At 42.9% G+C, this 24,072-nt stretch overlaps 2 protein-coding genes across 12 annotated transcripts; one reads left to right on the top strand and one right to left on the bottom strand.

The window, feature by feature from the left end:
- The first annotated feature begins 2,079 nt into the window (after positions 1-2,079).
- Positions 2,080-19,596, top strand: eef1da (eukaryotic translation elongation factor 1 delta a (guanine nucleotide exchange protein)). Of its 11 annotated transcripts, none has more exons than XM_042093348.1 (11): positions 2,108-2,237; positions 3,053-3,109; positions 3,904-4,553; positions 5,326-5,452; positions 8,246-8,323; positions 13,299-13,370; positions 14,884-14,974; positions 16,595-16,701; positions 17,092-17,295; positions 18,639-18,833; positions 19,466-19,596. In XM_042093348.1, exons 3-11 carry the CDS (start codon positions 3,904-3,906, stop codon positions 19,502-19,504), a joined length of 1,563 nt encoding a protein of 520 aa, XP_041949282.1. In that variant the 5' UTR covers positions 2,108-2,237; positions 3,053-3,109; the 3' UTR covers positions 19,505-19,596. The 11 variants fall into 11 exon arrangements, with proteins under 11 accessions (XP_041949676.1, XP_041949940.1, XP_041950024.1 ...); XM_042093408.1 differs by lacking the exon at positions 13,299-13,370 and adding an exon at positions 14,440-14,460 and having other exon boundaries at positions 2,110-2,237; XM_042093831.1 differs by lacking the exon at positions 3,904-4,553.
- Positions 19,595-23,698, bottom strand: ftr87 (finTRIM family, member 87). Its single transcript, XM_042093241.1, has 7 exons — positions 22,877-23,698; positions 22,180-22,266; positions 21,759-21,992; positions 21,067-21,226; positions 20,695-20,760; positions 20,536-20,595; positions 19,595-20,256 (listed from the first exon to the last, which is right to left on the bottom strand). Exons 1-7 carry the CDS (start codon positions 23,465-23,467, stop codon positions 19,715-19,717), a joined length of 1,740 nt encoding a protein of 579 aa, XP_041949175.1. The 5' UTR covers positions 23,468-23,698; the 3' UTR covers positions 19,595-19,714.
- Between the last annotated feature and the right edge of the window lie 374 nt (positions 23,699-24,072).

Genomic DNA, 24,072 nt, shown 5'->3' with positions numbered 1-24,072 from the left:
GCCTTGGTGTGACCAGTAGTGTGCCGTGCTGTGTGAATATATTTGTGTGTAGATTGACTTAATGAATTGCAGGCTGTTGTGGCAACTTAAAATGCATCTTGTTTTCCTATGGGGTGTTACTGTTATTTATACACACACGCATGCGCGCACACACACACACACACACTCATACGCACGCACACACAGGCACACACACACGCACATACAAGCATACACAAAGTTCCAAGAGTAGGGGATAAAGTAGGAGATGGGAGACAAATTAACAAGCACAATTTATTTTCACGGAGAGGATGTACAGGACTGAGCAGTGGTCATATTTTCTACCGCTATGCGGTACATCTAGTATTTCTTATGTGCCTATGGGGCATCTTTTTGGCTGGCAGTCAGAAGCTATCAGCTATATGTTCCTTTTCAGTTTCTGAAGAATTGTACAACCGTGTACTCCAGTAGTGAGTTTAGTATGCAAAGCTCACATCCAGTCACGGCTGCAAGTACTCTTCCATCCACATCTCTCAATATGGAAAAAAGTTTATTAGGGTAAAGATACTTTTAAGATAAGTAAAATATACTAAATCAATTTCTATTTAAAAACCCTGCCAGACTTAATTAAATCTCTATTCAGTAAATGATTAGGCCTCTATGGGCCATCTTTGTGGCTGGCAGTCAGAAGCTATCAGCTATGTTCCTTTTCAGTTTCAATTTCACAACCGTGTAAGCCTACTCCAGTAGTGAGTTTAAGTATGCAAAGCTCACATCAAAAGTCACAGCTGCAAGTACTCTTCCACATCTATCAATATGGAAAAAGTTTAGAAGGGTAAATATACTTTTAAGATAAGTCAAATATACTAAATATATACTCAATTTCTATTTAAAAACCCTGCCAGACTTAATTAAATCTCTATACAGGATTATGCCTATAATAGTCAGTCATGTACTCCTCATAAAAGTGTAGCCTACTTTACTCAGATCCACCACACTGTATAGCATTTTTGCTATGCTCCTTTTTTGCTCACTGTTTACAGTGTTTATTTTTGAAGTCTTTTGTTCAGTCTCATTTTGAGTGTCTTGAGGTGAATATAAACCTTATGTCTGACATGTGCCCAGCTAGCTCAAGGACTCTAGAGTTGCTATCTGGGGTCTGGCCCTGGAGGTGTCTGTTTAGTTTCGTGTTTATGGTGGGAGGAAACATCCTGTCCATCTCAATTTTACAGGCTACTCCAAATGTTCCAGGAGATGAGGAACAGAAATCCAGTTTGGAGCTTATCAAAACAGTCTACGCCTGACTCACACGGGATACTGCTTACCTGTCCGTTTTAATTTCGTTATTCATGGTAGGCCTACGAGAGAGCTGAGAGATGAGAGCTTGCACACTGCCTGTGTGACACGCATGTTGCACAGCATCATTAGCAGAGCTGCCAACTCTCACACATTGAGAGTGAGATTCATTCATTTCATTGGCTCCACACCCTTTTACACCAATCAAATGTGTCAGGGCCAGCTCTGCATTAGCCCAATCCAATGTTGCCCTTTTTTACACTTTTGATATTGTCATACATCTTCATATTTTCTGTTTGTCCTATTCTTTGATAAGATAGTACTACATTCTAGTCCTATTCTTTGATAAGATAGTACTACATTTAATAGTACTACACTGAACACTAATGTGTCCACGGCGTGCGAACTTAAAGCCATAAAAATTCAATTACGCTAGAATTGAAAATCTAATGCTGTGCTGTTCTTCTTTGGCTATGAATATGCGATTGACTTCAATAGACTGTCGATCTGAGCATCCTAACTGAACTTCGTGATATATTGAAATCATTCATAAATCACTCATTCTTTTAAACCCATTATGAAGGCTGGCAAGCTCAATTGTGTTTAGTTGAGTCCATAGATTGGGCCCCTGGTGGAGTGGGAGGAGGGTTTTCAATCTCCGCAAATGCGAGGTGCGTATTATGGAGCGTACCATTTCAACTATAACATTTCTGTGAATAAACCATATATTTTGTTAGCCTTGGGCGGAGTCGCCTCATAAATGTTTCAGTGTCCATACATTGTGTATATATTCATTGTGAATGCAACCGAACTATTGGCGAATGCAGATATGTGTGTATTTGATCACCCCTTTTCCGCAAATAATTCTGGCTGACTAGCTTTCATCTGTCTCTTTCGGACCAGCGAAGTGCTGAAGTGAGGTTGTCCGCTGAACACCGGCCGCTAAAATCGTAAATCTAAAAGTGAGTGAAAAGAGACTTCAATTATTTACGGCGAGGTGGAAACATCTGACTTAATTTCTCCAATATCCTGTTTGTGTCTCGTTCCATCTCACTGTTCCAGCGCCACGTGGCTGAGAAGCAAGTCTTTCAACAGCGTCAGTCCATTTACTTGAGTCAAGCTATGCTAGTGCCTCCCTATGCTAGCTAGCATACCTAGCTAGCTTACTACAAAGTAACAACTGTTAGGTCTTGACTTTTTATTAATTATATGGTAACGATGCAACGACCTGGAATTAAAGCAATGGTGATTAGACAGCTAATTGAGAGGTGCCCTTTCACCTTAGTCGTGTGTCAGTAGACATCAACGGTTCTACAGTCAATGGTCTAGCATGGTGCCCCGTTAATGCTAAATAGCTATTGCTAGCCGTCGTATCATTATCAGCATGTCTTTGAATGAGTTGGATTGACAGGTTGAGTTTCAGCAATTTAACTTTGAGTCCTGACATTTGTATTGTCTATGGATGTGGACTTTCTGCATTACCTGCCCTCAGGATAAGCTGCGTGCAAAAGTTAAGAAAATCAAAACTCTGACATAGTGACACACCATTTTACTTTTTTCCAGAGTTGAACCTTACGTCAGCTTTTAGGTTAACGTTACCACTGTCGCACCATATTGGATAGCCGATTACATTAGGTTAGGCGTTCTATACATTCTCCCTTACATAATGTCATGTGTAATAATGTTTCTATTTGCTATTCAAGTACTCCTAGTTCTCTACGTTTTATCTCCACTCAACAATGTTCCCTCATCTTTTTCCATTACTCATAATTTAAAGTTCAGAAGAGGCCTCAAAGCACCTTGTCTGCATCATTGTTACTATACACCTTGCAAGGTTAGTGATGGGGCTGTTTTGTGTTGGTGATTGCTTCTGGCCTGTTGTGAGAGAATTCCATTGCTCTCAACATTTGTGTGAGATATGCTCATCATGTATTTTGGTTAGCTGGTCTCCTATATTTCTCAGGATTTACTGTGATATATTATCTGTCTGGACGACTGTTGATGATTACTGATGTGTATTGCCTGATTTAATAGTTAAATGTCTTGCTGCATCTTTTGTTTGTTTTTGTGATTGGATTGAACTTTGTGTGATTTATGTGGTTGTTCTTTGAAAACAAGGATGATCAAAAACACTAATCCATGTTTGGAATTTCTTGCCATGTTTTGGTTTTCTATGGCACTGGTCTGCTGGAATTTTATTTAATGCTTTTCTAGAATTTTAATCTGTTCTTATAATTTCAGAGAATGTGTCAAATTAATTCTGTGTTCAGTTGTCTTCTGTGAGGTCTTGAAGTGTTGTTTATCAGCATTCTAAATGTCATGTTTTTGGTGTGATTTATTTGGTTTTATGGAATTGAATAAGGCTCTGCTCCCAAGCTTTACTTCTGAGGCCAATGACCGTAAGCTTTGTGGGGACTTGCATCAATGTCCCATGCTGCCCGACCAAGGCTAGCCGTAACTTTACACGATCCCCTGGCTGTTGTGCTTCTAGCTTTATGATTTACTTGTGGCCATCTTGGAGATGTGGTGACTAACCCAAACTCAAGACTAATTTGCTAGAATGTTTCTACATTTCGCTTCTCCCCTTCTTTTTTCACCTCACCTGCTTGATATGCTGGAAAACGCCAGATGTGCGCTCAGAGGGATTTGCCCCGACCTGATTTTTGGCAGAGGGGCGGTGCTGGCAGTGGAGGCTCAAACGGGCCCAGAGGAGGGGGCTTTCGCCCAGGGAACGGCCCCATGCTCATCAACCCCAGCCTGAACGGAGACAACCTGCATGTGGGGCGCCGCCGGCGTACCCACTCAGAGAGCCAGGCTGTGGCGGAGCCGGAGAGAGCCGGCCTGAGGGCCGAGGCAGCCCCTTTCAGCCCCTCGTCGCCATCGGCTGGCACGTGGGTGAACCGCAGCCTGTACGAGCAGGCTGATGGCTCCTTCCAGACGTGGCAGTCCAGTTCCCCCCCGACGACCTCGTCCCCAAGGGAGCGTGTGCCCCGGGCCCTGGTCTTCCGGTCCAGACGGAACCCTACTGGCGGTGCCGCAACCACTTACAGTTCCAGTGCTGCGCAGCACCGTGGTGACCAGGAGGAGAGTTATCACCAGGGAGGCCGAGGAGGCAGTTACCATAGAGGCCGTGGCCGCCAGTATGCAACCCGCACGCACTACCGCTCATCATCGGAGCCAAAGCGGGCGAGGGTGTCCGATGGATCAGGGGTGGGCCGAGGAGGCCGAAGCAGAGGGTCTTCAGAGACCGAGCGCACTCATCAGAGGAACCCTGGAAAGTACGCAAAGTACCCCTGCGCATGGAGAGACTATTTCTGTTTGAATTTTTGTTAGGTTTTGTTTTGTTTTCTAACTTCACACTTTCTCTGCTATGCCTGTTTTTTGTGCTGTGATGACGTGCATTGGAGCTCTAGCTTAACTGTGAAGAAATAGCTTGTCTAATCCGTATTTGTCACGTCACATGGTTTCTTTTTACTTTATATTTATTTATTTATTTATTTATTTATTTATTTTATATCCGCTGTAACTTGTAATAGTTTGAGGACTAGTTTGGTGTACACTGACAGTTTGGTTTACACTGAGTCATGTTGTTGGACATAACTGGTAACTGTTGGACTTAATAAAGTTTTAAGATGAAAATAACTGCTGGTAAATTTAATTGTAAAAAAGTTAGTGTGGATTTGAAGCGGTCTCTTGCTAAGTAATGGTTGCTACCACACATTAAGATGTTATTAGTAGATCCATATTGGTTGATTAATGTATGAGGTCAATCCTATTCATACATGGCACATTTTCATTTTTTCCTTTTCAAACATGTTGTCTTTGTGCGTGGTTTACTTTTTTCAAACTTAAAATTGATAAAAGACAGTTGAGTGCAACCCCAGTTGCACCCCAGTTGTCCACGTATGCATCTGTGTTCTGCATCTTTGAGTGCTTGTATGTTGAGTCAGTGCAGTTCAATGCTGTATCTCGTTCACGGCTGTTGATGGTTTTCATTGAACTTGGCACTCAATATCTCTTCCTTGCATTTTTCTCTTCCTCTGTCTGTAGAACAGTCACCATGAGTGGACTCCAGTGCCTGATGCAGGACAGTGTCTGGTTCGACAAGCCCAGGTATGACGAGGCCGAGCGGCGCTTCTACGAGGGCATGAACGGCATCACCCACTCCGCACAGCCGGTACGACTCCTGCCCGCCTCTCCGCTCCACTCTGTTCCGCACTGCACGCCTCTCAACTCTCGTCTTTGCCCCAAAGGGAGATGAGTCACACGCCTGCTCCATTGCTAGCTTCCTACTGAATACACCTCACGCAAGAGAGACGTATGAATGTGTTGGGCTTTTTCTGTGAGTGTTATTGTGGTGGGGGTGGTTTTAACAAGTTCACGACAAGTTAAACATCGCTTTCACCCAAAACTCAGTGATGGCAGTGGTTCTCAGCACTGCCCCTGTGGCAGTCATTCTGTTCTCTGCATGGTCCATCTTTCCCTGTTCTGCTTACGTGATTGAACTCCTCAACTCACCTGGGACCTGTACTACGAAGCAGAAATTTGGGCAGGGTTCCCATGGGTCATGGAATTTCTGGAATATCATGGAATTTTGGAAAGTCTATTGCCATCAGACTAAAAACAGAATGATTTTCATTTCTATTCGTTCTGACCGAAAACATTTTTAACATTCCCGTTCCAGTGTTCTAAGGCCTCTCCTCTAAATGGTAACCGGTAAGAGTGTTATACAAAAAGGGTTAATATCGTTCCTTTTAAAAATTACATTGGCTTTACCTTGATTTATTTTGGCTGGTGGCACAAAAGCCTAAGCTTTATCTGCATAGCAGCCTTAAAGCTTAAATCAAAGCACCTTAGATATCAAAGCTAACTGGTAAAAGCACTCTGCCTGAAATTAGGCGTGGCCCGCAAATTGAAAGTAGGAAATTAGCGTATAACACAAGATCTTTAAAATGTCTGATGGCCTAACTTCAGGCACAGACATTTTCCTTGATTTAAGCCCTGTAAAAGCCTAACCTATACACATTGCTATCGACTGCCTGACACTAGACCTAGATATTTTCTTAGTGTCTATGTTATTTTCACACAATGTTTCTGTAATTTACGATACATATTAGGGCTGGGCAATATATATCGTCTGCGATAATATCGTGATTGTTGTTTTAATGATGTGCAAATTGACGTTATCGAGTATTTAAATTACTTAGGGGGGAAACACTCAATCACGCATTGAAACCCCATACATTCACTAAATCCAGAAGGTGCATGCAACAGAAGCGGGAGAAGATAGATAGATAGATAGATAGATAGATAGATAGATAGATGGATAGATGGATAGATACTTTATTGATCCCCAAGGGGAAATTCAAAAGAAGCCCCTGGCTGCAGCAGAGCAAGTCACATGATCGCTAGTGGGTCCACGTTGTCACACGCACACCAAATGTTTATTTTGTGCAGCTAGTTCGTTCAAGTGTCATTGATGAATTACAGTCACGTTTTTCCTACATGGTTTTATATTGAGAGAAAACATTAGCCTTTGAGTATTTTAATAGTCTGTTGTAAACAAAGAGCTTTCTTATGTAACACTTTTGTAAATGGACTGAAGTTCGCACTAAATATCTACTTTTATCGATTATGCTAACCGATAGCATATCTATGGTATCTGTATATATCTATCTCATATATATTAGCCATAAGCTAACGCATTAGTTTCAATTCTGTAACTTGGATTGCTAGACTACATTATTGCTCTTCAACAAAACATTGAAGGATATAACTGATATGTACTCTGTTGGTCTGCTTAGTTTGACAGTGAATCCTTTTGAAAGGAACTTCAGCTTCAGACTTTCTCTTGGGAAGCTGTTAGGCCTATCTTTTCTAATTTAGCTGGCTAGACCATGTCATTGCCACACACACAAGTGGGGGCAGAATTGTGTTGAGTGACAATGCATTGGTTGATTTGGTTACAAAGTCACAGGTTACGTTATTGTAATGATGCTATTCATAAATAATGAGCTGTAAAGTAAACTTAGACTTTTAAAAACACAAGGATATACCGTATTGTTGGCACTCTTGACCTCGAGAAAAAGATGTGAAAAATCGATGGAACGGTTGTTTGGGGCTTGTCAAGCCATCTAAAAGATGCCCTGAGTGTATTGAACTTGCTTCGTAGTTTAGGCCCCAGGTGACTCTTTGCTAACCCAGAGCCTACTGATGACCGCAGCGTTTAATCAGGTGTGCTTTCAGCAGGGGTAGGTGGATGGTACGGAGAGTGGAGTGGCTGCTGTGCCAGGGCCAGAATTTAGAACCCAGTAGTTGAAATGCCAGTTAACATCTGAATGGAAGGTATTAATACTTGACATTTTTCAGGTTATATTTGTCTATGAAATAAATAGAAAACCCTCAGGGGGGTGCTTTACCCTTTCAAGAGTAGGGGTAAGGAATTGCTGGGCTAAGAAGAGCATCTGTTGCCAGGTGTAATGGTAAGTCAGGCTAGATAGATGGGTAGATAGATACTTTATTGATCTCCAAGGGGAAATTCAAGGCTAAGGCCCCGGGGCCCGTCAGAGGCCACAGAGCCTTGCGCAGTATGCCCCCAGTGTCCTTCGCCTGCTCTCTTCTTTCTCTTCGCTTTCTAGCAATGCTAGCATATACCAGAGTTGAAATATGCAGAAGAAGCTTCTCAACTCTTGTTCTCTCTTTGAGTGTGAGAGTGCGTGCGTGCGCATACATGTGCGGGTGTGTTTATATATACGTTTGAGAGTGTGTGTGTGTGTGTGTGTGTGTATGTATGTATATTTGTGTGTGTGTGTGTGTGTGTGTGCGTGTATACATGTATGTATATTTGTGTGTGTGTGTGTGTGTTTGCCTGCCCTCTCTCTTTCTATCTGGCTTTGCCTGCCTGTTTGACCCCCTCCCCCCATCTCTGCCCCCCCTCCTCCCCTCTCCACTGTACCTCCTCCCCTCTCAGCCTCAGGAGAGAGAAGCTAGTGCCATCCTGCAGGACATTGCTAAAGCCCGCCAGAATATCCAGAAATCCCTAGCCGGAGTGAGTACCGTTCCCTTCATAGTCAGACCAAACGAAATCCCTAATCAGACGTGTACGTATAGGCTAAGTTTATTTCATCATCATTTTTATTTATTTTTTGTGTTGGAACCCTTCCCGAATGGATTTGAGTACTGAAAAAAGCAGTGTTGAGACTTCTTTCCCCAATGTGTTTTAATGCCACAGCCAGGAATGTCTAACTTGAGTCGGAAGACCGCTTTAGACCCCCCCACCCCCACCCCCCAGTCAGTAAAGCCCAGTAGCATAAGCTTGTGACTGGGTATCTCATCCCGCATTACGTCCCCTGTCCTGCGTGTTGGATTGTAAAAACAACTTTTAGGGGGAAAATACCTCTCTCCCTAACCTTTTACTTGGGTACAGTTTTAACCTCTGCAACCATTTGTATAAATGGTTGCATTTTGATTTAATCCTATTAAAGGAAGATTCCCACGTACCCCCTTTTTGAAAGTCTAACACTGCTAACACCTGTTTAACTGCAATGTGTGGGTCCTTGTCCGGTTCCTAGGCCACAGGTACTGACAGATGCAAGGTTGAAGTGGCTACTGCTCTACTCTTGCCAAAGACATGCCGTGTCATTTCCTCTTTTCTTATAATGGAATCTGTTTGATAGTTGCAAATTGTCACGGAATCAGCTTTCATGTGATCTAGACTCACACAATGTAGCTTCATGTTCCACTTGACTGGGTAAACTTGGCATCAATTAATTTAACTTTTATTTTTGTCAAATCTTTGTCCGCATAGTCATTACACTCCTTCCCTAAATAAAATCAAGTTGAACTCCAGATAGATTCCCATAGAATGTGATTCATGCTCCAAGAAATCACTGTGACTTATTTGCAATAATGCACAAATTGATGGTCAGTTATCTCCTAACATCTTCTGGGGTGTATTTGTGGTATGGGGACAAAGCTGGGTAAGTTAACCCAAAGCAAGTGGCAAGCCTCCTAAAAGAAGAGCCCTGTGGCTTCATTCTCCCAGCAAAACAAAGCCAAACATCTCCTTATTTTAACCCAGGTTTGTTTCTAATCCAGGAATGTGAAATATCCCCTTGGTGGCATTAGTGGGCCATCCAACAATATATTGTGAATGTATGTGTGCGAGGAGAATGGCATTGGAATTTAACCCGCATTTTAACCTCCTGTCTTGGATCACTCTCGTGCATAGGCACACTCACACGCATACACAAGGGCTGGGTAGAGCGTGCAGTAGTGGACCTTGCGTCTGTAGTGTCTTGTGACCCCAACCGAGGCATGACCACAAAAAGGGCAGGGTCCCCATCTACAACCCCTGGCATAAATGATGGAATCACCAGTCTTGGAGGATGTTCATTAAGTTGTTTAATTTTTTAGAAAAAAGCCAGATCACAGACATGACACAAAACTGAGTTCATTTCAAATGGCAACTTTCTGGCTTTAGGAAACATAATTTATGCCAGGGGTTGTACATGGTGGAGATCCATTATGGACCTTCCACTGTGGTTGCATGGTCCGACTACATCATAATACGCATGCTTGTGATCTCTCACTGTCTGTATGTATGTGTATGGTATATGTAACATAGTGGATGGTTCTGTAGCGGTGTTGATACTGTGTGCATGTGATGTGATGTGATGTGCTGTGATCTGATGTGATGTGATGTGTTGTGATGTGTTATGATGCGTTGTGTTGTGTTGTGATGTGAGAGGACTATATGTGCGGTATGGCATACATCACGCTCTTGATAATCTGTTCAGCCTTCTATCTTTTGGGGAGATACTGGACTATGTTAAGCTTTGCTTTTGTTTAAAAATAATGTTTTGACTTTGTATTTTTTTTTATTTACATGCTCTAGTGTTACTCATTTGGAAACACCTTTTTTACAGTGCATGAAAATGCACTGTACTGTTCTTCCTAGGCTTCTTCTTATTCTTCTTCTAACGCAGTTAATTCAGCTTCAACCGCTTAACGTAGAAACTTCATTCAAACTTTGTTACGTAAGTCTTACTTGTGACATCCGGGCTTTGTATTTTTCATCTTTATAACTTTTATACTATTAATTAAAAACTACTCAATTTCCCCATAGACTTAACATTAGGCTGATGACATCACAATCAGGCTGTTAAGCAATTAGAATCCTAGGCCGGGTGGCCAGGCCACCTGCACCAACTGTCAGTTTCTCAGGCTTTAAAGGAACACGCCACCCAATGTCAGTAGTAATATATGTTCTTACCTTAACTTTCACGAGTTGAGTCATACCTCTCCCGTGTCGGTACGTGCACTCAAACGCTCTGGTGCGGGGCACGAATGTGTTAGCATGTCGCTATGCTAGCGGGCTCAGACGTAGCCATAGATAGAAGTAATCAAAAATATCCACATTTTCCCTACTTAAATACAGTTGCACGAGTAGTTCCTAAAAATGTGTAAGGTCACACAACATGAAACGTGGCGATTTTCCAAGCGAATAAACAGGAGAACTACAATGTGTGGCGCAGTAGCACGTGGGAGTACTTCGACCTAGCCTAGTAATATTAATTAACACCTAATTGTAAATCCCACATTGGGTGGCGTGTTCCTTTTAAGCAGAGAATGTCTAATAAGGGGAGAACTGCCACTCTCAGAAAACTTCCGGTTTCTGAACTGGTTGCAGTTCCTTCTGTGGTTCCATGTGATGGCGCTCGTCCACGAGTGCAGAATAAATGGAGGTCTATGGAGCTGTACCCCTTCTTTATATATTATATTCGAAAGGGGAGGCCAAGAAAATACACTTGGTTGAGTATTATATTTTTTAAAGTCACTTAATTGTTCTAAAAAGCCTTTCAAACATGTCTGACGTCATTCATTAGCACAATGCTAGCGTGTTATGGGCAACAAAGACCCAACCTGTAAGAAATAAAAAGGACAAGTACTTGTTCATTCAACTTTTGACCTATAACCCATGTTGAAGTTATACAAACTACAATCAAATCTGAGATTTGTCAACGACAATCAGGTGAAAGAGACAAATTTAGCCGTCTAGCTCTATTGACTCCCATTCATTTTGCACTCATGGCGATCTCCCCCAGTGGAACTCCAAATTTCGGTACAATGGAACTTAATACAGAGTGGCCAGGCTCTCCGTAGACGGGCTCTGCTTTAAGCATACAATCTCATTGTCTTAAGACTACAGATCCTGTTCCACTGCTTCCTCTGTCCACAACTGTTTCAAAATAAAAGTCCTCACCACAATAATTCACTGTTAAACAATTTAACCATTTAAACTATCCACCTATTTAACTGTTCAGCCATTCCAACTATATTAAACCACCACCTACCTAGCAACCAACATAGCAACCACACCAAGTACCCTAGCAACAGCCTAGCAACCACTTCCACAGTTACAATCTAGCAACCAATGAGTTTAACCTAGCAACCAGCATAGCAACCACCACAACTAATATAGCAACAGCCTAGCAACCACCTCAAGTACCATAGCAACAGCCTAGCAACCATGTCAAATACCCTAGCAACAGCCTAGCAACCACTTCCAGTTACAACCTAGCAACCAATACAGTAACCAATGAGTAACCTAGCAACCAGCATAGCAAAATCTGTGAATATGCGTTCATTTGGGAATCTGTGCATCTCAAAATCCTCTCGTGAATGATCCGCCATTTAACCTTAACAGAGCGGAGCTCAGCCCTATCTAGAGCCGTCTTGTGCTGGTGTGTTTGCACTTTACCGCGCTGGTCGGGGAAACAAATAAACAAACTCATTAGTGGGACGAGTACATAAGTAGGCCTAGTTCTAAGTTTGTTTTAGTATTATATTTGCATTACTTTAGCTTGGGTTTTGTATTATTACCTAGAAATATGCTAACCATTCGTGCTTCAGTTCCAGACAGGTCATCATAATAAGTTATTAAAACCTTCGCGGCTAACTCCTTTCATTTCTGCTGCAGCAGGTTGTGCGCAACAGAGTAGACGGACATAAGATACAGTCTGAGGAGTTGCTGCTTTATTCCGTTACCCGCAGTTGAAACTAAACTAAAACTAAACTAAAGTTTCCCTCACAAACTCTGATTTGGTCGCTATACTGTAGCTTATACCAAGCTGAGCTGTTTATGAGCGTTTAGTCCTAAATGAAAACAGTTCAACTCTCTAGCCACTCACTCGCAATTCACTGACGTCAGGTTCACTTAAAGGAGCCACACATACTGTAGCCTAGGGCTAGACTACTGTTATGTTGTTTACTGCCGTACTATTGAGGACTTATGAGTTCTGTCCATCATTTGGTGGTAGGTAAAATTACTGCAATAAAATTATGCTTATTAAATGCTTTCCCCAAATCACTTTTCACAAATTTTTAAGAGTAATATTATCGGTTATCGTATCGGTATCGGCCACAACAAACCAATAAATATCGGTTATCGTTATTGGCCCTAAAATTCCATATCGGTGCATCTCTAATAGCAACCACCATAACTACCATAGCAACAGCCTAGCAACCACTTCCACAGTTACAACCTAGCAACCAGCATAGGAACCACCACAACTAACCTAGCAACCACCTCAAGTACCCTAGCAACAGCCTAGCAACCACCACAATGTCAACCTAGCAACCACCATAGCAACCTACAGGTAGCAATCAGCATAGCCCCCACTTATTTTGGCATAACAACCAACATATGTACCCTAGCAACACTATTGTAACTATATCTGCATTATTTATTTTTACTCTATGATATTTTAAATAATATTTTTGCATTTTCATGCACTGTATTTCCTTCAGGAAATGCTTTTCTAGTTTAATCTATGTTGTTAAAAAAGTAGAATGTTTTCATTTATCTTGGTGTTGAATCTGTTAATCCTGTTCTTTCCTCAGCTCCCCTTACATCTTATTACATTTGCAGCCCTTTCCTGTAGTGGGTCCAATAGTCTGTCATCTCTTTGTCCTCCCTGTAAATATGTCCTGTTGAATGGTTTTGTGCAAATGAACCGTAGCTGAAGACAGCACTGCAGCCAGGCCGGGGTCAGTCTCGTCCCCAAAAGCAGCAGCAGCGCCGGAATCGGACCGTAAGTCCCACCCGGCCTGTTCACCAGCCAAGCCCCCCCCCCACTCGCCAGCTGTCTGTGCAAATGGCGGAGACGCAGGAAGACGAAGAGGAGGGTGTGGGCTGCTAACTGCACGTGTGTGTGTGTGTGTGTGTCTCTCAGCTCGTGTCCAGAAGGCGTGCTGCCTCGTCCACTCCCCCGCTGTTGCCCCATGACGCCCACCACCTGCCTCGAGCAGGCAGCCGCTTGCCAACCTCGTGTGGCACCGCTGAGTGCACCTGACCACACGGGCACCGGCAGGGTGTCCCAGCAGCAGAGTCGGAGGCAGCGGGGGAGGAGGAGGAGGACCTCTGCTCTGCCCGCTCTGCTGCCTGTGGTCTCAGGGAAGGGGAGGAGGTGGTGGTGGTGGTGGTGGTGGGTGGAGTGGCTCACCGACTGACTGCATGCTCTCCCTGAAGTGTTTGTGGGAGGTTTTGGAGCCGAGCTGTGGAGACCTTTTAAAGCGATACTGACACTTCCCCCCCCCATTTATTTATTTATTTATTAATTAATTAAGGGTGTGCCTCATATATAGTGTTACTCGTAAAGTGATTTACTGATAAATGAATGTGTTTGACTGTGTGGAACAGTGATGACCTGAAAACATTGGACCTCATACCAGAACTAGTCTCATTGGTTCAGATATCTGGGCGTTGGCTAGAAGGTTATGAAGGCAACTCTGGATATTTCTTGGGTTTGGGGTTTTCTCCAGGTCCATGAGTGCAGACCTGGTTGAGTCAGTTTTTTTTTCTTTTTTTTTTTTTTTTTTTAATCAGTTATTAGTGTACAAGCAATTTGGCTTTAAAAGCTTTTTGGAGACTTTGTGAAAATGTATCATTTTCATGATTCTGCTGTACTGGTTATTCTCTGTCTGCATGGGTCAGTTGCGACATTTACAAACATCCTGTGAAGTGAAGGTTTTACTAGCAGAGCTTGCTGCTACATTCATCTGAACCAGTGTCAAAAAGACTGTTCTAGTAAGAGGCCTGATGTTGTGTGACTTGCACATCAAATATTTACTGTTGTGTACTCTCTTCAATGCAATCTTGAGTCCCACTCTAAGAGTAAGCGTGTAAGTGATTACGTAAATTGATTTTCAGCATGTTGGTTCATTTATTTTATTTTTTAATTTACTGGGTCATTGCCATGCTCCTTTTACAAGTGTGGCCTTTTCCCGATTCCATGTAGGCCACTGCAACTGAAGCATGGTGTTATTGGTTGCCACATGGCCAATCTTGCATGTCACTTTGTGTTATTATCAGTGTGTTATCATTCTGAGTGCCCCCGCCCCCCCCCCCCCCCCACACACACACACCAGTCCATTACTGTTTTGATTTGGATCACTTATCACCCAGCCCACCCCCACCCCTCTCCCATACGCCTTATATACTCATCTGCCTCCCCGCCCACCCCATCCATCCCCCATGCGTACATTCTTTGTATTTGTGTGTGTGTGTTGACTGAATGCTCAGATTTGGTTTTTGTTTGTCAATAGACCTCATCGAGCAGCACAGGGGCTGGAGACCAGACAGACCTTGTGTCACGCATGAAGAGTCTGGAGATGGAGAACCAGAGCTTGCACAAAGGTGTGTGTGTGTGTGTGTGTATAGAATGTGAATCCAGTAGGCCTGGGTGATTAAAACAATAGCGATATATTGCAGTTGACACCTTCATCAATGGCAATAATAGTGTTTTCATAGAATGTTCAGTGGTTTCATTAAAATGCATCACATTAAAAGCATCCGGAAAGCAAACACGCAAGCAAACACACAATCCTCTAGCATTCTCTCTCTGGTTCAGGCGGTCATGGCCATATATGTGGAATGGATAATGTGCAATGAATGACACACCAACAGCCAGTTTTTAAAGGAGCTATGTTTAATTCTGTTGGATGTGAGTAGTCTTTAGAAGCAAGTAAATATCTAGAGAACAGAGAATGTTGACGCAACATAATGCTGTTGAAGGTGCTATGTTAAGGGATTAAAAAAAAAAAAAAGATTATTTGATGGTAATAAACGTGATTGTAGCAATGCGGCTGCCCGCTACCCCTAAAGTGAATAACAGCTGATCCGAACGGGACTGAGACTGTGATTCACAAACACCCTTTTATTAGCACGTTAGCACAAACATAGTATTCCAGCGCACACACGAACATGACATTCCAAGGCATTCAGGACGCCGCCTGCAACACAAACATAAATCGCAACATTACTGAAAGGCCAAAGACAATGCTACACAGTACAAACAGTTCACAAACATGGACAAAGACTAAGAAACACTCACGCTACAGCCGCGCTGGCTTCCGGGTGCTGTAGGCTGAGAAAGGACCCGACGTGAAGTCGGGAAGGACTTCACGATGTGCAGGTATCAAGTGTGTGAGATAATAGGGGTGTTTTTGGCTTTCATGTGTTGGGGGATACAGAGGATGTATAATGATGTTAGGTAGTTAAATATGTGAAGAGTATTGTGTTGACTATGTATGGTGATATTTGAACCAGAAATGTATGTTTGGAGAGATAATTGATTTTGGTTATGATTGTGGGTTAGGCCATGCGAAATATATTCTTGGCCAAAACGGGTCTAAAGGAGAGAAGGGTCTGAAGTGAGCTTGAGACAACACCTAGACATTGAATAGCTGTACACATCAGTCAATCCTTGTGGGGGGAGAATTGTTATTTTTGATTTGCGATTATTGGAGCTGTTTTGGAAGTTTAAGTTTTAGTGTTAATTGAGAGGTGTTGCATTGGAGTTTTTTTTTTTCTTTTTTGTTTATTTTAGTTATTTATTTTTTATTTTTTCTTACCTGCGGCAAAAGAAAATAAAACGCATACAACTGCCTTTGCCCAAACATCTGACCGCTGTGAGGTTAACCCGACTACAGTGATATTACATTTTATTGCAGTGCATTTTTCAGCCACATCACCCAGCCTTAGAATCCTGTGTGTGTTCTGTATGAACTAGAATAGTTGTGAATATATCTAAATTTAGATCCCGTGTTGAATTGTATTTTGATGTGGATGTAGCTGAAATGATAAGGTTTATGTGTGTAAGGTCAAGGAAAGTGTCAAGGCTGGATTACTGGATTTAAAATCCACAGGACATTCAGCACTAAGAGCTTGTTAATGAATGTGCTTGTTGAACTCTGTGCCACCCTCTCTCTCTCTCTCTCTCTCTCTCTCTCTCTCCCTCCCTGTTGCGATGAGCAGCTGTAAATGACCTCAGATCCATGATGTCCAAGATGGAGGCGCGTCTCACCGTGCTGGAGAAGGCCAAACCTGCTGCTGCTTCACCAGCCTCCGCACACGCCGCCAAGGTGAGTCTCCTGGGCCCGGACCCTCGCTAGCAGGATCAGCCTGCGGGCCACCAACTTGGAGCCTCGGACGTCATGTAACCGAGTTCCTCTTCCACCTCTGCCCTGGATGTGGGTGGTGGATTGAGTTCGAGAAGGGGCCTATGAGTAGTCATCGTGTTAGTAACCTGCTCTGCGATAAACGAATGAGGATTCAAATGGGAATTCGAATATATATATCACACACACACACATATATATGTATGTTCTTGTATGCTGCGTTAGTTCCTTGAATATCAAGGAGTTGGGCCTGGAAAAGTCTTGAAAAGGTTTTGAATTTGATGTGTGGGAACCCTGATTCCATAATCACAAATGTAAATCATTATTTTTCTATTTTGTTAATGCCTTGCACAGACCGTGGTTGTCCAGGCGCCCAAGAAGGTCGAAGTGAAAGATGAGGAGGAGGATGACGACGATGACTTGGACCTGTTCGGCGACGACGACGATGATGAGGAGGCAGAGCGCCTCAAGGCAGAGAGGGTGAAGGCGTACACTGAAAAGAAGTCCAAGAAGCCAGTGCTCATCGCCAAATCCTCCATCCTGCTCGACGTCAAGCCTGTACGTGGCAGCAGTATTATTCTCCCCTTTCTGGTGCAGCACTTGCTGCAGCTGTTGTGATGTGCATGATATAGTGTTTTGTCTGGAATTGGATGCATTTGTTTTTATTTTGTTTTGCGTTTGTTTGGTTGTTTTTCTCCCTGTCTCTGTTGTAACTAGGGCTGTCACTTTTGTGAAAAAATCCTGTTCGATTCTTGAGACATAATTGTTCATTGAATCGATTGTAAAATCGATTTTTCATGTCTAAAGACGTTTCAATTTTCAACGCCAAATATAGGCCAATCCACGAACAACTAACAGGCATTAGAACAAACGTAAAGGGGGCGCTTGAAGACGCACAATGGCGTGAAGTTTCGTGCACAATGACAAACAGGAGTGCAACATTCTCGAAAAACAATAAGCAGAGTGGACTGCCATAACATCGGTGAAAAACATTACTGCAGGCTTCAACGTGGCTGCGTTTACAATTAGAAATGTCAAACAAATGTTGCCTACGTAGAACTCACGACTGCACAGTTTGCATACCGCTTTGTCCTTCTCCACAGTTTACATACCGCTTTGTCCTTCTCCAAACCCCGAAGTGCTTCCATATCAAACTCCTCAAGTTATTAGGGCCTATCACTCGTATCTCATGTCGCACAGGTTGATCGCGTTTTCCTCAATTTTTGGGAAAACACCAGCAGCACAGCAGCCGATTGAAACGGCTGTTTCCGGTGCGTGAAATTGGTGGGAATTTTATTTTTAGCTTTCGCAATGATTACTGCACTTCGGAATTCTTTGTTATTTTTCTGCTTGTTTGTGAGTTTTGTTACATCTATCTTTTTCATTTGTTTAATTCGTTTAAAATTAATAGTGTACATATTTGGTTAAAATCGATTCCCTATTTTAGTTTTCAAAACTTGTTGGTTGGTCCAATCGATTTTCGAACGTAAAGTGACAGCCCTAGTTGTAACTGCCTCGCTCGCTCTCACTCTCTACCTAGCTCTCTCTGACGTCAAATTCAGTGTGCTTTGGAGCATGAATGATTGATAAAGATACAATAGTATTGAAACATTCAACATCTAACACTATATGTGTTTGTGGGTGCTGACAAAAAAACAGGGTCATTCTCCTAAAGCTGTAAAAGCACTAGCCTGCCTGCAGAGCTTCTAAGCTGGAGAATCTGGACTCTGAGGATTATCTCACACTCATATATTATGCATGGTCTTGAAGCATCCAGTGGAGTGTTTTGAGTGTGTGTATGTGTCCGCCTCCGTTTGTCTCTTGTGTGGTTGTTTGTGTGGTGTTAGTGCTGTTAGGAAGCAGTGTTTTGACGTGTGTGTATGGCCTTCTCTGCCTCCCAGTGGGACGACGAGACGGACATGGCCAAGATGGAGGAGTGTGTGCGCTCTGTCCAGACAGATGGGCTCCTGTGGGGCGCCTCTAAGCTGGTGCCTGTGGGCTATGGCATCAAGAAGCTGCAGATCAACTGCGTGGTGGAGGACGACAAGGTGGGCACAGACTACCTGGAGGAGGAGATCACCAAGTTTGAGGACTATGTGAGTACCATCTGTTTAATGTTAACAGCATTTTGTTTCCCTTGGATGATAAGTCAAACCTAGGTGTAGGCAGAATGTAGAGGTGTGGACAAAATTTACATTTTATATATTGTATGTTTATTAATTGTATTTTGTTAAGAGACCGTTGTCTTCCAGTGGCGAGTGTCTTCAAAGAAGTGTGTGAAGTTGTTACCAAACTTGGGTGTTTAATGTGAATCTGATACCGGATAAATATTTTAGGATATTTTACTCCTATCTGTAGCCAGGATTAAATGCTGGGTGTTTTAATTAAATTCTTGGCCAAAATCTGGATTTTAAATCCCAATAATATTCCGGATTATGTTGATCCTGCACTAAAATTCACAAAATCTTGTGAAAATAAACAGCTGCTTCAGTTTGTATATATTAACTTACAAAACATGCCATGGAACTCACAATTGAATGGAGCAATTGAATAATAAACTGTGTTTTGTAAATTAGTGAAATTATCCAATTTAGTAATACATTCAGTTAAACAAAAAAGTTAACAATGACAAAGGTGCAAAACTTCTACTACTATATATATATTACTATAAATATAAAAAAATATATTTTTTAATCAACTGATTGGTCTGTATGTCTGGCTATTTCAGGTCCAAAGTGTGGATGTTGCTGCCTTCAATAAGATCTAAGCCTCCTTGGTCCAGATTGGTGTGCTGTGCTGGTGTTTTTGCTGCTTTAAGTTTGAACGGTTTCAAATAAAAACAGTTTTGCGTTAAGAATGTATACGTATGTGTTTCTTTTTTTGTTTTGTTTTATTCTTCAGAGGTTACATTACACTAGGAATGACACCAAATAAGGTTATGTAATTGCTTAATGACATCCACATTCAGTTTTGTGCCTCAGGCTTTAAAGTTGAAAAAAGAGCAGATCTTTAGGGTGGAGCCCAGCCCCACCCAGAACGCTGGGTAGAGCGGATGTGTGAAGGTGGTTTGCACGCAGTGCAGGAGGGTCGGGATGTCCATGATGCTGTAAAACGCTAGGACCCCAGCCCTGTGGTCCAGATAGACCCCGACTCTAGTGATTCGGAGAGCCGCCAAGTCTACTCTGGTTTTATTGTGCTGGAAGCAGCACGCCGAGTCCAGGCAGTTTAGGCTCCACGATTTGGTGTTGTGGCCCAGCTTGCCGTCAGTGCTGCCGACGTTGCGGCGGATGCTTTTGTAAGCGACCCCCACAGACACGCCTCCTGCGCCCCTCCACTCCGCCTCCCAGTAGCAGCGTCCTGCCAGGCCCTCACGGCACAGCAGCTGCGCCCAGCAGGTGAAGCGCTCTGAGTGGTCTGGGTACGGCAGCGGCTCCCTCCCTGTAGTCACCTCTCGAAATCCCTCTCGCAGGCTGAGGAAGGAGTTGGCAGTGTTTGGGTCTAAAGTTACCTCACAGCAGTCTGGGAAAAGGATCACACAAAATGGTATTATTTCTCCTGGAATATCCTTTATATTTGAGGTTAGATTGTATGTCTAACTTAAGTGTAATATTTTTGAACCTGCACTTTTTTTTTTTTTCTTTTGAGGAAACAAATGGTTTGGTTTTACTTACCAAAAAGAACAGCAGGGATATTCCTAAACCCTTTTTTATCGTGTCAGACATTGCAAGAAGCATTCTTTATGCACAGCTGAGCGCCTTTTATCTTTGTAGGTAGGTTATGGAATGCATGTGAACTTACACTGCAGGAGCTCTGCTCTGGTCCTGGGGGTGCTGCTGTTTTGCATGGTCAGATCATCTACTGTGGTGGGTCACAGACAGGTGAGAACATTTCAATTGTTAATCAGAACTAGGCAAATGAGAAGGTGGAGAGGGAAAGCGCTACTTTCACATACTGTACCTGATTTTCCTCGTCTTAAGGTCTGTGGTTTGGATGTGGATGAGGGCAGTGTGCTCTCTTTATTAACTGGAAAGAAAGTTGATTGTTTACTTAATTTAATATATATTTATTAAATATACTCGAGACTTGTCTTAAAGGGGAAGATTTTGTTGAGGAAAAATTAAATGCTTCTATAGTATACTTCTATAGTACAATAATTTAGATAGCAATATCAAGCATATGATGGTTGGAAATAGCTTCATGCATGTTGATACTTTTTACTCCACAACTAAAGGTTTTGTACCACATTTGCTTATTTATGTAAGATTTACCCATCCCACTGTTATTAAAACAGGTGAAACTTAATGAAAATCATCAAAGGCTGTCTCTCACTTATATCTGAGATGGCAGTTAGTTCTTTCTTGATTGACTCATCCAGACGCTCCTTGAGCTCAGAGAGTGACTTTCTCATGGCAATGAGAGAGACATAGGGATGCATGTCCAGACTGGGGAGATCCCCTGCATCTGGGACGCTCTCCAGTGATTGGCTTCTCTGTCAAGGAAGAAAATATGTGGGTCTCATGACAATAGAGTGGTGTTATATATCCTCTGAAGTAACAGCCCTGGAGCAGTTTGTAAGGTAAGCCCTTCACTTCATGCTGAGTAGCCAGTGTTCCCAGGCTTATAATGACATGGCATCAGCATAAAAATGTCATCTTACTCGGACATTATGGTCTATGGACAAAGCTGTTAAGCAAAAAAACAAAATGTTTAAAATGACGTCGTTTTTTTACATTAAAATAACTGAAGCATTCAAAAAGTCATTTTAATGTCATACTGACTGCCATGCTAAGGAGGATGGTGTTAGGAAATTGCCAGTGCATGCCCAGTATGCATTGCACTGTGTAAATGTTGACGCGGCTAAGAGCATGCCCCCTTATGTTGTATCAAACAAACTGTGTACAGCCTTAATTCTACATGGTACCCAGCACGTTGAAAACTGACAAAAAGGGTAAATCCTACATTGTTGTGTTCTAAAATGCTGCTGATTAGTACCGGTTTAAATCCCTCCTTGTCTTATATACCTGAAGGAAGTGGATGTGGTCATCAGTCTGGGACAGCCGGTCCAGTTGACCGTCTCTGATGCTGAGCTCAGTCATGTGCTGGTCCAGTGTCTGCAGGATGCCCTCGGCCTTGGCCACTGCCTCCTTCTCCTGGGTCTTGATCATCTCTTTCACCTCCAGGCGCTTCCGCTCTATGGTACGGGTCAGCTTCGAGAAGATTCTCTCGCTGTCCTCCATGGCGGCCTCAGCAGATTGCTGGTGAGGCATTTAGCAGTGTAGTGTCTTATACATAATAGCACATGTGTTTTACTCGTGCTTTCGGAATTAAGTGTAGATGCATTCTGGATAACAACAACTATGCTAACATGTATAAATATACAGTATACTAACCCACATTACCAATGGATGTGAGTGGTGATGGGAGAGGTGACCAAACTCATACCTTCAGGTATTTGACCACATGCCTGATCTCCTTTTCCTTGTCTCGGTTCACCTGTCTGGATTTCTTCCCAGCATCTTTCAATAGCTTCTGTTTCAGCAATTATAGTTGTTACTAGATCACTCATTTCACACATATCAGGTCTAAAATAAGCCAGGGGAAAATAAGTAGTATGTGTACACTTTGAACAAGTAAACCTAACCTAACAAGAAAAACTGAATAAAAAAATGATTTTACATTATCTTTATCAGTTGTATTTGTACTACTGTCTGACAGGTGAATAGCCTATGGGTGTGTGACTGATGAATATGTACGGTAGTCAATGAAAGGGAAAGAAAGAGCATTCACTTTTTCAATGAACAATGTTTGGCAAACACTTAGGTTTAAAAAAAAAAAAAAAAAAAACTCATTGCCAACATGTATGAGCCCAGCCCACTGTTCATTTTGTTTGCATACTGGTATCTTTGGTAAATTTTCCAGCCATCTCCCAACAGTCTCGCAAAGACTATATTTCTACGGCGTGGCAAGGTTAAACAATTTGTATGCATAAATACATACACTAAACTTAATTTATGATAAATTAATTAGAAGAACGGAAATCATTTTTATCACTGCCATAAACTTGGATGCGAGTGTAGGCTATATTTAATCGGAACATGGACTGGATAAATTGGATGGTGGAGCTGCGTTGTCTGTTTACCTGTCTCTCGACTCGTTCAGCATTTGCAGAGACCACACTGTGACCTTTATGTCCTTCAGCCTTGCACTGGAAGCAAATGCACTTTTGATCAGTGCGACAGAACAACTCGAGCGGTTTCCTGTGCTGGGAACAGAGTCTCTTCTGTGGTTGTTTTGTGGCCTCGACAATCTTGTGGCCACCTCGCTTGCTCTCCTGATGTGCCTTGAGGTGGCTCTCACAGTAAGAGGCCAGACACACCAAACAGGTCCTCACGGCCTTGCTCTTTCTCTTGGTGCACACGTCGCATTCCACATCCTCGAACACGTTCGCGTACGCCTGGGCGCGGGCGGTAGCCTGGACGCCAGCTTTCCTCAACTTCTCCACCACTTCCGCGAGGATGTTGTTTCTGCCGAGCACCGGCCTCGGGGAGAAGCTTTCCCGGCACTGTGGGCAGTTGTACACCCCCCTCTGGTCACTCTTGTCCCAGTAGCTCTTGAGGCAGCTCATACAATAGCTGTGTCCACAGGGAGTCGTCACTGGATCCTTCAGGACATCCAGACAGACGGGGCAACAGAACTGCTCCTCTTCCACAGAAATGTTGGTTGCTGCCATCCCTGTGTCCTTACACGCACACACTGAGAACAGCAAGCAGGCAGACAAAAGTCTGTTTGTGTGGCTGGGAGTTCAGGTGGGTCATGATCAGGTTTCATTGCATACTGCCAGGAGCCAATCACACGCAAGCAGCGAGACAGGTAGGGCAGGGAGAGATTTATCAACAAACATTGGCCAGCCATGCAAATAGAGGCAACGGCCTGGCAAAGAAAAGAACATGGTGTCCTCCATTTGTGCAGAGTATAATCAACTGCTTCATTCAATTGTGGGGTATACCAATCTCGATTAGTGGGTTAGCGAGGTATGTTGCGCTCAAAGCCAGGGTATACTGTGACACGAAAGTGGATCTGTTTTAGTGTCGCTATATCACCATGGTATCTTATGCTGTCAACCAAACCTGGTCGGGAGGAGGTTATGTGCTAAGTTATAGCTCAAATCGTGTAATCTACCGCCTACAATCAATTGCCTTAAAAACGAAGTTCTCACGTGTAGGATTCTGTCATATATCTTACAGGTGGAGCTCCGCCTCTACTAACATTTTGGAGCTCGAATGCGCTTTAATAGTGCTGTGCGTGCAAATATCCCACTATGGACGTGCATACCAT

This window comes from Alosa sapidissima, chromosome 1, assembly GCF_018492685.1.
Source record: "Alosa sapidissima isolate fAloSap1 chromosome 1, fAloSap1.pri, whole genome shotgun sequence".
In the NCBI taxonomy this organism is placed as follows: Eukaryota; Metazoa; Chordata; class Actinopteri; order Clupeiformes; family Clupeidae; genus Alosa; species Alosa sapidissima.
The sequence above is the reverse complement of the archived record's forward strand: the minus strand, read 5'-3'. Positions and strand labels throughout refer to the sequence as shown.

Excerpts from the sequence above, each read along its gene's own strand:
- ftr87 (XM_042093241.1), bottom strand. The coding sequence starts at position 23,467 with ATGGCAGCAACCAACATTTCTGTGGAAGAGGAGCAGTTCTGTTGCCCC. Across the intron at positions 22,267-22,876 it reads CTGAACGAGTCGAGAGACAG|AAGCTATTGAAAGATGCTGG; the intron begins GTAAACAGACAA and ends TTGCTGAAACAG. Across the intron at positions 20,257-20,535 it reads CAGAGCAGAGCTCCTGCAGT|ACTGCTGTGAGGTAACTTTA; the intron begins GTAAGTTCACAT and ends TCCTTTTCCCAG.
- eef1da (XM_042093348.1), top strand. The coding sequence starts at position 3,904 with ATGTGCGCTCAGAGGGATTTGCCCCGACCTGATTTTTGGCAGAGGGGC. Across the intron at positions 4,554-5,325 it reads CATCAGAGGAACCCTGGAAA|AACAGTCACCATGAGTGGAC; the intron begins GTACGCAAAGTA and ends CTCTGTCTGTAG. Across the intron at positions 16,702-17,091 it reads CCTCCGCACACGCCGCCAAG|ACCGTGGTTGTCCAGGCGCC; the intron begins GTGAGTCTCCTG and ends TGCCTTGCACAG.